Source organism: Petaurus breviceps, unplaced genomic scaffold, assembly GCF_028583685.1.
Source record: "Petaurus breviceps papuanus isolate PSGF00001 unplaced genomic scaffold, PetGlider_PUasm1.0 90654, whole genome shotgun sequence".
Classification (NCBI taxonomy): domain Eukaryota; kingdom Metazoa; phylum Chordata; class Mammalia; order Diprotodontia; family Petauridae; genus Petaurus; species Petaurus breviceps.
Genome location: NW_027187301.1, coordinates 5,824,783 through 5,838,298, shown reverse-complemented (window position 1 = coordinate 5,838,298; position 13,516 = coordinate 5,824,783). Strand labels below are relative to the sequence as shown.

At 41.6% G+C, this 13,516-nt stretch overlaps 1 protein-coding gene across 1 annotated transcript in view; it reads left to right on the top strand.

Moving 5' to 3' along the window:
* Nucleotides 1-13,516, top strand: part of MUC4 (mucin 4, cell surface associated) — a 47,097-nt gene that overhangs the window by 20,971 nt on the left and 12,610 nt on the right. The window contains exons 11-17 of the mRNA XM_069065046.1: nt 412-571; nt 2,162-2,263; nt 3,477-3,710; nt 8,543-8,711; nt 10,702-10,951; nt 11,097-11,256; nt 12,376-12,531. Coding sequence (XP_068921147.1) covers nt 412-571; nt 2,162-2,263; nt 3,477-3,710; nt 8,543-8,711; nt 10,702-10,951; nt 11,097-11,256; nt 12,376-12,531 — 1,231 coding nt within the window. The remainder of the gene's footprint in view (nt 1-411; nt 572-2,161; nt 2,264-3,476; nt 3,711-8,542; nt 8,712-10,701; nt 10,952-11,096; nt 11,257-12,375; nt 12,532-13,516) is intronic.

Here is a 13,516-nt window from a genome sequence, read left to right as displayed (position 1 = left end):
AAGGAAGGAAGGAAGGAAGGAAGGAAGGAAGGAAGGAAGGAAGGAAGGAAGGAAGGAAGGAAGGAAGGAAGGAAGGAAGGAAGACAAAAAGAAGGAATGAAAGGAACCTATCCCCAAAGCCCAACTGTTCTGCCTGTCTCGATGTGCTAACAAAGGAGTGTTATAAGTCACTCTCCATTTATCATGTCCTTTGAGAACACACAAACTCACCTAGGAGGAAGAAGATAGTGAGGACACTTGATATGAACTGTATGTTAGGGCTAGAGTTGCTATAACAGACCTTTGTCACAGACCCTTGGGATGTTCTCCAGATCTGTCTTTAAGGTTCCCCTCTGTTTCATCAAGAGTCTCATTGTTTCTGGACCCAGGTGACATCTTCTTTGCTTGTCTCCCAATATTCTAGATGTGAAGACACACAATGCCTCTGGAATTTTGTTGATTCAAAATGGCTCTCTGATCTCTGCCAGCTTCGATGGAACTGTGGTGGTCTCTGTGCTGGCAGTGGCCAACATTCTTCAGGCTGTTACCAGCCTGCCAGAAGAGTATCAAAACCATACTGAGGGCCTTCTGGGTAAGGGGAAGGGGTCCCTTATTTTGGGTAAAAAACTGAAATCATGGAGCTGGAGGAAAGCAGGAGTTGCTACACTCAATAGAATTCCCATCACCAGTAGCTTTTTAAACTTGATGACTTGGAACGGAGATCTGACTTTGATAGTGTTCAGTTGCTCTGTGAGCATCAAGACAAGGTTTGGGAAGAAAGTCATTGACCCTAGTGTTGCTGGTGCCATCAATGAATCAATGCCCACTCTCCATGTATTGTAGAACTGTTTTCTAGAAAGCTCTAGGAATCCTGCCTACTATTGATCTGCTAACCCCTTGTCCTTTTTTGAGGTGGTTAATTTCCCTCTTCCTTACCCTTCCTCAGTCCCTTCAGCCCCCCAATAGTTCCTAGACTGAAATCTGGAGGTACGGATTCTTGCTAGTTTTGACTCTCTCACATAGAATTGAGAAATGAGGCTGTGCCTCTTTATACCTTAGGAAAATTGGATATGTTCTTTCTCTCTGTCTCTCTGTTTTCTGTCTCTCACCATTTCTATCTCTCCCTATGTCTCTCTGCTTCTGTTTCTCATCCTCTGTCTCTTTCTCCTCTCTTCCCCTTCCTTTCTCTCCTTCCCCTCTTCTTCTCTGTCTCTTCCTCTTTCCCTCTCACTTTCTCTCCTTCCCTCCTCTCTCTCTTCTCTGTCTCTCTCCCTTCCCCCTCTCTCCCTTTTTCTCACACTCTCTCACTCTCTTTCTTTATTTCTCATTCTCTGTCTCTGTTGTTGTATGTGTATCTGTCTTTGTTTCTGTCTCTGTGTCTCTGTTTATCTCTTTGACTCTGTCTTAGTCTTTATCTCTCTGTCTCTGTAGCTCAATCTTTGCCTCTTATCTCTGTCTGCCTGTCTGTTTATCAATTCTGAACACCCTGCCACTTAGAACCTTACTGGACCCCACTTCCCTCATCTGTAAAATGAGGAGGATCTCTAAGACTCCTTCTAATGCTAAATCTATGATCCCATGGTTCTGAGATTCAAGTCTCCCAGGTCCAAATCTGTCTTCCCCTTCAAACAGTAACAAGTGAAAGGTGTTGAAAATACTATAGATGGGCAGGATTCTCCTGAATTCCAAGGATTAGGAATGCCTAAAAAAATGCAGGGATGGAACTCAGGAGAGCTGAATTCTCATACCAGTTTTGTTATTAACTTTGTGTTTTGGGATAAGTCACTTAACTTCTCTGCACCTCATTTTTCCCATCAGTAAAAGTAGATATTGTATTGGACAAAGTCCATGGTCCTGTACAACGCTAACTTTCTGTAATTTTTTTGTTTTAATAATATCCAAAGATATTTGGATATTATTAATTAATTTTATTAATTATTATTAATAATTAATTAATATTCATTTCCCAAGTTCCCTTAGTCCATTCATCCTTTATGAAATTTTTTCTTCCATAATGAATATGACCTGATTAATTCTTCATTTTTTGAACTTTAAAAAAAATTTTGAGTTCCAAATTCTCTTCCCCTCTCCAGCCCCTGTCCCACCCATTGAGAGGGCACTGCTAAATTCTTCTTGAGAAAAGATTGCCGTATACATAATGACTATCTTCTTTCTTCCCCAGGGGTCTGGAATAACAATATCGATGATGACTTCAGGATGTCCAATGGCTCCTCCATTCCCTCTAATAGCACTGAAGAAGAATTTTTTCACTATGGAATGACCTGTGAGTCCTGGGGTTCTCAATCCTTAAAGAAACCCGAGACCTTGATGCTGGAACCAGGATAAGGGAGATGGATAGCCACAGAGTCCCAATCCTATTGGAGATAGACTTCCTATCTCTGTATTGGGGAGGGGAGGGGGAGAGGGAGAGATTTTCCTCAAAGTACATCTAAAGAAAACTCTGAAAATCTTAGTAGTATTGCTATATCACATTTGTTCTCAGGAAGGCCTGGTATTAAAATCTCTTTCTTCCTCTACTTCCACACTCCACTTCTAAGCTTGAGAGAGTGGGAGGGGAAAATGAAAAGGCCTTTGCCTAATAGAAGAATGATCCCTAACAAAGAGATACCTTTCACAGCTATGGATAAGGGAAGAATTCCTGACCAAAGGATAAAAAGTATCAGAGGATATAAAATGAGCAATTTTGATTACATATAATTGAAAACCATTTGCCAAAATCAATATAGTTAAAATTAATAGAAAAACCATTAACCGGGGAAAAATCTTTATAGAAAACTTTTTTTAAAAAATATGATATCCTAGATATAAGAGGAGAATTAACTCAAATATACAAGAACAAGAGCCATTCCCCAATAGATAAATTGTTGAAGATTCTGAACGTTCAGTTTTCCACCCCCTCCTCCCAAAAAATAATGCAAGCAAACAATAACTATGAGAAAAAAATGTTTCAGATCACTAATGATAAGAGAGATGCAAATTAAAACAACTCTTCAGTTTCTACCTCACACTTATTAGGTTGGTGAAAATGACAGATGTTGGAGGGGCCACAGGAGGGCAACCGTACCAGTGACCACTGGTAGCACTGGAAATTGGTCTATTTTGGAAAGCAATTTGGAACTATATTCAAAAAGTCACTAGATGGCATATACCCTTTGATCCAACAATACCATTACTAGATGTATACCCTCAGAAATTAAAGAATAAGGGAAAGAACCCATATGTGCAAAATATTTATAGCAGCTCTTTTTTTGTAGCAAAGACCTGGGAACTAAGAGGGGTACCTGTCAACTTAGGAGTAGCTGAACAAATTCTGGTACAGAAAGAATGGTCTCTGACCTTATAGTCCCAGAAGCTACACTTTCCCCCAACAGTGTAAACAGTGACAGGAGACTATGGGCATAAGTGAAAGAAGATGAGGGTAACATATCCCATACACCATCACTACTCACCACCCGGGGTTGTCTTATGTATTTCAGGGAATGTCAATGGAAAGAGCCTCTTTGCCAACAAACATGAAGACCCAAGCAGCAACTTCACTCCCATCTTTCTGTCAGAATTGATAAAAAACAAGACTGTCAATAAAGATTGGGATTTCCAGTGTAACAATAGTAAACAATGTCTTTATGATGCCCTGGCCACAGGAGATCTTAATATTGGAAAGGCTACCAGCTCCATCTTCAGAAACTTCAAGAGCATGAATGGCACCCTCAGTAAGTGACACATGGTTATTATGTCCTGGAGGTTTTCCTTCCTGTCTTGGTATTCTTGTGACCCAAGTCCAAATGAAAGGTGGTGTGGTTAGTGGATACAGGACTAACTTTACAGTTTAGAGGACCTAAGTTCAAATTCTGAAATCAGTTGGGTCACCCTGGGCAAGTCCTATGAGTCATAGTAAGACCCAGAAGAGATAATCTATGCAAGCTCCTTACAAACTTTTAATTGCTATGTAAATGTTAGGGTCAATTGTTAAGTCTCAAGATTCTGTGACCTGAAATAGGTAGGCAACCAAGAAGAACAGGAAAAGACTCAGGAAGTGCTATCAAGGACATAGACATCAGGGACCCTCTGGCACAGCGTTGTTGTCCTCTGTCCCTGAGATTTCAGGCAACCTGTAGTCCATCCTAATGCAGGAGATTTTCCCCAAGGTTTAGAGGCAGGTAGAGGCACAGTAGATAGAATGCTAAGCCTATAGTCAGGCATTCCTGGGTTTAAATTCAGTTTCAGACACTTAGTAGTTGTATGACCCTGGGCAAGTCACTTAACCCCTATTTGCCTCAGTTTCCTCAGTTATAAAATAGGAATAATAATAGCACTTATCCTGCAGGGTTGTGGCAAATGAAATGCTGTTTTTAAAATACTTAGCACATAGTAGACATTACATAAATGCTAGCGATGATTAGGTTACACATATTGTAGTTTTTGTTGTTCAGTCATGTTCAACTCTTTGTGATCCTGTTTGGAGTTTTATTGGCAAAGATACTGGAGTGGTTTGCCATTTCCTTCTCCAGACTGAGGCAAACAGAGGTAAGTGACTTGCCCAGGGCCACACAGCTACTAAGTATATGAAGTCATATTTGAACTCAGAAAGAGAGGTCTTCCTGACTCCAGACTGTGCCACCTAGCTGCCACATATAATGCATTGGGGAGCACAAATACAGACACCCCAATACCTAGGATCTCTAGAATCACACTGCTATGCCATGACGCCTGGTTCTTTAACTCTCCCCTGCCAACACACTCGGGTCTATAGTCATAGAAGGACTGGTTTAGCCAGCCTCAGAGAAGAGTCTGAGATAGCTTCATTTGCAGCCTATAGAGGAAGCCCTTGGAGGTACCAGAGGCTAATGCCCTCATTAGGGCTAGTGGTAGCAGCTGCTGCTTCCTGCTCTCACAGCTCACCCGTGCAGCCTCCCTGATTGTCATTAACCCAGCATTACTGGGAGAGGAAGAAGCAAGTTTCTATGTGGCTCCTACCATGTTCCAGGCACTGGCTAAGCACCTTTTGCAAATATTATCTCATCTGATCCTCACAACAACCCTGGGAGGCAGCTGTTATTATTGTCCCCCTTTTACAGTTGAGGAAACTGAGGGTGGGGTCACAGAGCTAGTGAGATTCTGAGACTGCATTAGAACTCATGTCTTCCTAATTCCAGGCCCAGTGTTCTTTTCACTGTGACATCAGCTAGACTGGAAACCTCATCTGATAAGTCCCCCAGGTTAAGCACAGCCATGTGTTAGAGGCACCCATCTGACCCTTGTCCTGTGTGGAGTCCAAAAATGCCCCATCTACAATCAGAGAAACTGAGGCAGAGCTCCCAGCCAATAACCATTTATTAAAGGTACCCAACTCCCCCCATTGTAATGAATCAGACCTCAGATCTTCCTCATGATATGAGATGCCCCCTTACTCCAGGGCCTTAGTTTTATACTTCTTGTTACCCAGATGGTACCGATGAGGAAAAGTAAAATACAGAGTCTCATTGGTTGCTAGACCTATATCTTGACCTTCCAGGAGAGTCTTCAGTTCGTGCCTACAATCAATGACCAGTAGAGGATGTCAAAAAAATGGGCAGAGTTGATGGTCATTCACTAGCCCCATATTGGGCAATAGAGAGCCAGCAGGCAACTCTGGTAGACAGGGTCACCCCATTGGTCAAGTTCTTGTAGGCCTGTTGGCCAACTGCCCACATGCCTGTTTCCCCAATGATGGGAGTATAAGGGTAGAGGGACAATCAAAAACAGCTAGGTGACTTTCCATATCATTAGGTCATCTTTGCCATACTGGGCTTTGTCACCTACTCAGCAAGAAGAAACATTTACCATCATACCCCTGCAGCGTTCTATACACTGCTTGAGTTCAGTAGGAGTTTAGTAAAAGACTCAGGGAATGAAATCTCCACCAGATGGAGGTCTTGTGACTATGCAGTTAGTAATAATCATTTTGATAATACTGATTGGCATTTCTATAGCTCTCAAAGGTTTACAAAGTGCTTTATATTCATTATCTTATTTGAGCTTCACAACATCCATGGGTCAGTCCAAGTCCAGATTTAACTCAACCTGTACAAATGACACAGACATGATACAGACCCTCAGAAGAAATCCTTCCAAGCCCATCACTACACACTATGTCAGAAGGACTTTCTCAGTCCTTTCTCCAAAGAAAATGAGGAAGAAAGAGTTCGTTCTTACTCCTTGTAAGAAAGAACAGCTAGGTGGTACAGTGGACAGAGCTCCAGGACTGGAGTCAGCAAGACTCATCTCCCTGAGTTCAAATCTGGCTTCAGCCACTTATTAACTGTGTGATCCTGAGCAAGTGACCTAACCCTGTTTGCCTCAGTTTCCTCATTTATAAAATGAGCTACAGAAGGAACAGTAGACAAACCACTCCAGTACCTTTCCCAAGAAAACCCCAAATGGGGTCACAAAGAGTTGGACAAGACTGAAATGATTGAACAGTAACAAAAGGAGGCACTGTGGGCAGAGTGTTGGGTCTAGAGTTGAGAAGGAAGTGGCAAACCATTCCAGTGTCTTTGCCAAGAAAACCCCACAAGGGATCTGGAAAAGTCAGACATGTCTGAAAATGACTAAACAAATTTGACTTGACTCTAGTGAATTATGTCACTAGTCATGTTATCCCTCATGAAGAGGGCATGGGGGAAAATACAATTCAATTCAATTCAATGTAGTAGGCATTTATTTTACTAACTAGAAGCTATGTTGAGTCTGGGGATTCAAAGACAAAAATCAAAAGTCCCTGTCCTCAAGGAACTTACATTCTTGTGCATAGTACATGCAAACTGATTTCCAGAAGATGGTGGAAACATCTGGCAGAGTAAGGAAAGGTCTCATGTAGGAAGTGGTCCCTGAGTTGTACTTTGGAGAAAACGAGGTATTCAAAGAGATGGATGTGAGAAAGGACTTTTTTCCATCCAGACATGGAGGGACACACACACACACACACACACACACACACACACACACACACACACACACCACTCTTGTCCTGCCCCTGGACCAGATTTACTTCCCTCCTCATCTCATTATCCTCTGTACCTCAGAGAAACTACAAGATCACAAGACAAGAAATGCTATCAGATCACAAGACAGATGTGCAGAGGCTTGGGGTTGGTGCAGCAGAAAAGCAAATATATTTATATTCAGAAGACCCAGGTCTGAATCTTGGCTCTGCCCCTAACTTTGAGCAAATCTCTCCCCCTCTCAGTTTCCTTATTCGTAAAATGATGGAGTTAGACTAGTTCAGGAGTGGGGAAACTGCAGTCTCAAGGCTACATGTGACCCTCTAGGTCCTCAAGTGCAGCCCTTTGACTGAATCCACTTGAGGACCTAGAGGGCCACATGTGGCCTAGAGGCTGCAGGTTCCCCACTCCTGGTAGTCAATAATGTCCTTTCCAGCTCTGATCTTCTGTGATTCTGCTTAGGCCAAAGGGATGACTCCCTGCTATGTCTCTGTTGTAGAGAAAAGGATAATAAGCATTTATTAAGCACCTTCTGTATGTCAGACACAATCCTGAGATGGAGGCTCTCATTATCCTCATTTGGTTATTCAGTCCTTTTTCAGTTATGACCTACTCTTTGGGACCCCACTTAGGGTTTGCTTGGCAAAGATACTGGAGTGGTTTGCCGTTTCCTTCCTTAGCTCATTTTACCAATGAGACAAACCGACACAAACTCTCATTTACCAATGAGAGGAAACTGAGACAAACAGGGTTAAGTGACTTGCCCAGGGTCACACAGCTAGTAAGTGTCTGAGAACAGATTTGAACTCAGGAAGATGAGTCTTCCTTACTTCAGGTTCTGCCCTCTACATTGCACCACCTAGCTGTCCCATCCTGCTTTTATCAATGAAGAAATCACTTAACAAAGTGCCTGCTACATAGTAAGCACTATATAAATGTTAGTTATTAATATTATATTATATATTATATAATATATTGCTATATAATATTATATTGATATTATAATTTGAATTGACTTCATGTAATATATGAAACTGAATTTGAACTCAGGTCTCCCTGACTCCAAGCTCAGAGCCCTGTATCCATTGCATGACTTGCCCAGGGTCATACAGCTAATAAGTATCTGAAGCTGAATTTGAATCCAGGTCTTCCTGATTCCGAGTCCAAGGCTCTTCCCATGGTGCCACCTAAACTTCTCACCTGCCTGTGTGCTATTCTTTTTGATTATCCACGGTAATGTTGTCACACATAGGATTTAAGCTCTTGGGAGGACAGAGACAACATCTGCTAATTCATTTTGGACAGAAACGACACTTGTCATTTCTATAGTTGAAAACTTGTAAGAAACCTTATTTGAAGAGAAAGAATAGGAAAGGAAGGCAAGAGGGATGAAGTTTTGGCCAGGTGGAGTAGCCATAATTCGTCTCCTAAGGGTGTCATCCACTTTTGCTTCCTGAAGTGGGCCATGACTTCAAGCATTGTCATCTGAAAGAAGGAAGAGAGGTAGAGAATGATGGTAGAGCAATATTTTGGGAGCTCACTACTCTGTCTTTGTGTTTCAGACCAGTTACCACCCATGATTGATGGTGAGACCTTGATCCATGCCTACATGGGGAAGACCCAGAGACTGATGTATCGAAGTAATGACCCAGGAGCCACCTTTATTCTCCACCAAAACTCTTCTGACATCATCTTCAGGGGTAATGAAAGCTGGCTGGGTTCACTCTTCTTGTAAAGGAAGGTCAGAGCCAGACCATTGAGTGGATCTGCCTCCCTATAGCCTATGTAAAGTTTATGGTCTTGGGTTTGCAATGCTAGCTCTTCTGGAGCTATTTCTTTATAGGCATTCAGCCTGCAATTCAGGTAGCTCTCAACCAGGCAAGTGATGATACACGGTCAATTATGACTATATGGTCAATTTGCTTGGATATCTCCAGGAACAAATAGAGAGAAATGAGACAGAACATTTAGCAATCAAATCAATTATGGTTTTCCTACCAAAATAGTAGCTACTTTAAAACCCCAAAGTATAGTAAATCAATTAATAATTAGTTGATAATATTTGTCTACATATTTAAAGGAGAATACAACTTAGAGGAAGATTTAAAGAAATAAAAATGCCTAAGTATAATTTAATGCCTTCCTCACCAACTTTAACTCTTAACGTCAACCATTTAACCTAACTCTGCCTTTTCTCATTTTGTTTCAGGGAGAAATTTTTTTTTCATTTCCCAGTTATGATGTTTCTGTTGTCCAGAAAAACCCCCAGAAGTTCATAATTAGTTTCCTGATAGTTTATAGTAAGAATATTTGACTTGCAGTTTACTTCAAGAGTACATTATCCTAAGGAAAAATAAAACAAAACAAAATATGTGGATATTTTCTGTTAATCCCAGGAAAGGCCATGGGACACATACCTGGATTTGGATCAACTCTCTCACTCTCTTTTTTTTCTTCTTTTTGCACAAGAAAGAATTCTTTCTTGAACCTCAGTGTGGCATTCTTTTAGACATGGCAAAGATTACAAATAGAGTCATGTACATTCTGTCAGTATCAGTGATAACTACTTTTTTTGGACTTTTTTTCTTCCTGACTTCTCTTCTTTCTCTTCCTTAGCCTTTAAATCACAAATTATTGTATAAAATTACAAACTTTGTACACTTGCACAAAATTACAAACTATCATACAAAAGTTATTTTGTATAAAATGCTAAATAATTAGTTAACTATCTTATCAGAATCCCAGCTCTTTTCAACCCTCCTTTTTTTTAAAAGGGTATAACTTTTTGGAGTAGCTAGGTGATGTGGAGGCTAGAGCATTGGCCCTAGAGTCAGGAGGACCTGATTTAAATGTGACGTCACATACGTGCTAGTTATGTGATCCTGGGCAAGTCACTTAGCCCTAATTGTCTTTTTCTCCCACCCCCCAAAAAGAAAAAGACTATGGCTATTTTTCTCCCTAGGACTTTGTAAAAATCCATTGGAATAGAATAGTTTTAAATATAGACTTATGTAAATATATGTGTGTATATAATATATGGATATTGATTTCAAAGGTATGGTTACGTATGCATATGCACACATATATACATACACATATGTGTATGTATATATTACATATATGTATTAGAGATAATGAGAGTAAATGTAAAATTGTGGAATAGGAAACCCAATCTAAGAGAGTCTGGAAGAAAGATCCAAAATAAGAAGTGAGGACAGTGGGAGCAAAAGCTAGGTTTTTGGGGTTTTTTTTAAGGGGGAAAAAGAAACTTTTATAACCAATTAAAATAATCAAGCAAAATGAGTCCACAAAAAAGCCATGTACAAAAATGCATTTTGCAACACCTTGTGTCCATTCCCTCTCCTCTCTGTAAGGAGAACACAAGCTATTGAGTACATTATGCTAATCATCATGACTCTGGGGAGATGTTCTAAGTTGTCCAATAAATGGTGCCTCTTAGGTGTCTCTTATTCTAAGTCACTGAACCTGTAATGTTGTAGCCTCTCGTTTGCACCTGGAAGCAGTGTCCATTGTCAGCTTTTAGATGGATATGAGCCACTCTAGAGAAGCCGGCTTTGTTCGATGGTCTTACCACCCCACCCCCAGAAGCATGGCAAGGCATGGCCAGACTTGGGGGAGTCTAAGGCAAGGAAAGTGGAAAATCCCAGAGCCCAAAGTCAAATGGTCAGATCTCATAAAAGTCCCTCTGGAGATGTGTCAGCAAATGGGACAGATGTTCTTGGTTCCCTGGCCTGCTCCAGCTTACAGTGATCACTTTTTGCTTTGGGACAGAAAGTGGAACATTGCTGTGGACTCCACGATCCATGAACCCTTTTTACCTTGAGCTCTTGGTAAGAAATACGCAAGGCTTGTCTTCTGTTCTACAACTCCAGGCTGTGCTCTGTAACTGCTCGAACGAGAACCAGTGTAACTACAGCGACAGCAGCAGGCTGCCCAACTCGTCCCTGCAGGTGATTTCCAGCCCACGCGACATCAGAAGGGTGTTAGGAGGGTGCTGGCTCTGGAGCGTGGGAAGAGAGGGCTGCTGTGGAAACACACTGTGAGATTGATGATGTCCCAACATCTGGCCATTCACTGACAAAAATCCTGTTCTAGGTGGCGGCTTGTAATTGTAACCAGGAAACTTCTGGCTTTTTCTGTGAACGCCGCCTTAACAGCTGTGGTGAAGGCTGTTACCCTGGTGTCGCCTGTGATCCTGTAAATGGGTGTGGTCCTTGCCCTAAGAACATGACAGGAGATGGGAGGCATTGTGCAAGTGAGTATTGGACTCAGAGATTAAAGGAAAGAGAGTTAGAATGTCGGAATGAGTTTGACTGTCTCTGGAATTGGAATCAAAGGACCTCGGTTCAAATCCTAGCCCTGCCATTTATGGCCTATATGACCTTGGGTAAATAAGTTAACCTCCCTGGGCCTCAGTTTCCAAATCTGTAAAATAAGGGAATTGGACTAGCTGACTTCTGAGGCTCCACCTAACTCTGTATTTGTGTTACTGTTCTGTAACTATGATGCTTAATGGGAACAGAAGTGGAGGGAATGGAAAAGAGGTGAAGGGGAGGAAGTGTGTCAAGTTTGGGAGGAGGAACCTAGAGCGCAGCCCTCAAATAGGATGAGAGGAGTTGGGAGATGTATGTCATGAGGTTGGGATGAAAGTGTGGGACAGGGGATTAGGGAGGACCTGAAGCTGGGACTGGGGGAAGACTATCAGCAGTGGGGAACCTGTGGCCTTGAGGCTGGAGGACTAGATAGAGTGATACCATCTGGAAACCATGAAGTGGACAGGGGAGGCTCTAGAGAGAACAGAGCTCTGTGTTTTGTCCCCAGCACCTGAGCCATGATGAGCCTGAAGGGTGAAACTCAGTGAGTCTGAGACAATGATCTCCAAACCCAGTCCAATTTCCCCTAAATTTAACAGACCTATCGAGGGTCCCAAAGTCAGGACAATAACTGTGTCCAACGGGTCGGGACCTTCTCTTCTTCCCTCCCCAATCTCCAGGGTCCTTTTCTTGTGTCAGGGGTAGGACAGCCTACCCTCTACCTCTGTGTAAATGGGAGAAGGCAAAGAGAAAAACACAGGTCTGATGTGGAGCGCACTGTTGGGAATGAGGGGTAGGGAAAAAGGGGAACTCCCCCTAAGAATAGATATCACTAGGATGAAAAATTTGCCTAATAAAGACAGGAATATGGGCCAGATCAGTCCTCCCTACCTCCCTCATCACATTCCTGCCTTTACCAGGCACGTTTGCAGGCAGTGAAGCCAAAGGACTCTTCAGTCTTTACAATGCTACCTAAATATCAGTTATCATTATTGTCCACAACTCTACCATCACTTCTGCTGCTGTCTAGGCATCTGATCATTCTCTTCTTCCTTTTGCAGGCTGTGAGACCTTAGAGTGCCCCCAGAACTATTGCTTCAATGAGGGAAAGTGCTTTTTCTCCCCCAACTGCCAACCCACCTGTGTCTGCCCCCCAGCTTTTGTTGATGACCGATGCCTCATAGCTGGGAATTCCTTTACACCAACCATGCTTACAGGTATGACCAGGTCCATGCAGCACTTAAAATACTACCCCCCCCCCCCCCCGACCATGGCCATCAGATGTAGGAAAGAATTTCAATGATTCTAGTATCATAGTTCTTAAACCCCAGATTTTGGGGAAGCTCTCTGGAGGGAGGTCATGGAAAGTGAGACTTCAGACTCCAAATATTTTATTAGAGGTAAACTAATGGACGATGTCCAGAGCTATAACTAGGACAGGGCAATCAGGGCTTTCCCCAGGGCATTGAAATTTAGCAGGTACAAAAAATTTGAAATAATGATTTTTAACAGATTAGGTAGTTTTTTAACAGGAGTTACATTTATATGTTGATGGCCTAAACTCCTTCAACATCAGGGGAATTGAACTTAACATCTAACTATCATGGACACATTGTTAACACTGATCTATAATAACTACTTCCCAATCCTACTCAACCGAATTTGTCTTAATTATATTATTTCTGAAAATTGCAAAATTGACTTGAGAGTCCATTTGGTACTGCTTGCCCTGGATGTCAAAATATCTAGTTATAACTCCTCTGTAAAAACAAGCAAACAAATAACAGGAAGAGCTGACTTTCTCTGCCTTCTAGGCCCTTCCCCTCTCTCACTTCCTCTGATCCTTTAAGAAGGGCAATGTGGGTAATAGCCAGTGTGCAATGACTGACTTTGATAGACTTCTCAGCAATGCAAGGACTTAAAACAATTCCAAAGAACTCATGATGGAAAATGACATCCACATCCAGAGAAAGAATTATAGAGTGAATGCACGGTGAAGCAGACTATTTTCTTCTTTTGTTTTGTTTTTTTTCTTTCTCATGGTTCCTTCTATTCATTCTGGTTCTTCTATAAAATATGGCTAATGTGAAAGTGAGTGCTTCATCAATATTGAATAATTGACAGTTCTAGATACAAGTATTTGCTATATATATATATATATATATATATATATATATATATATATATATATATATATATATA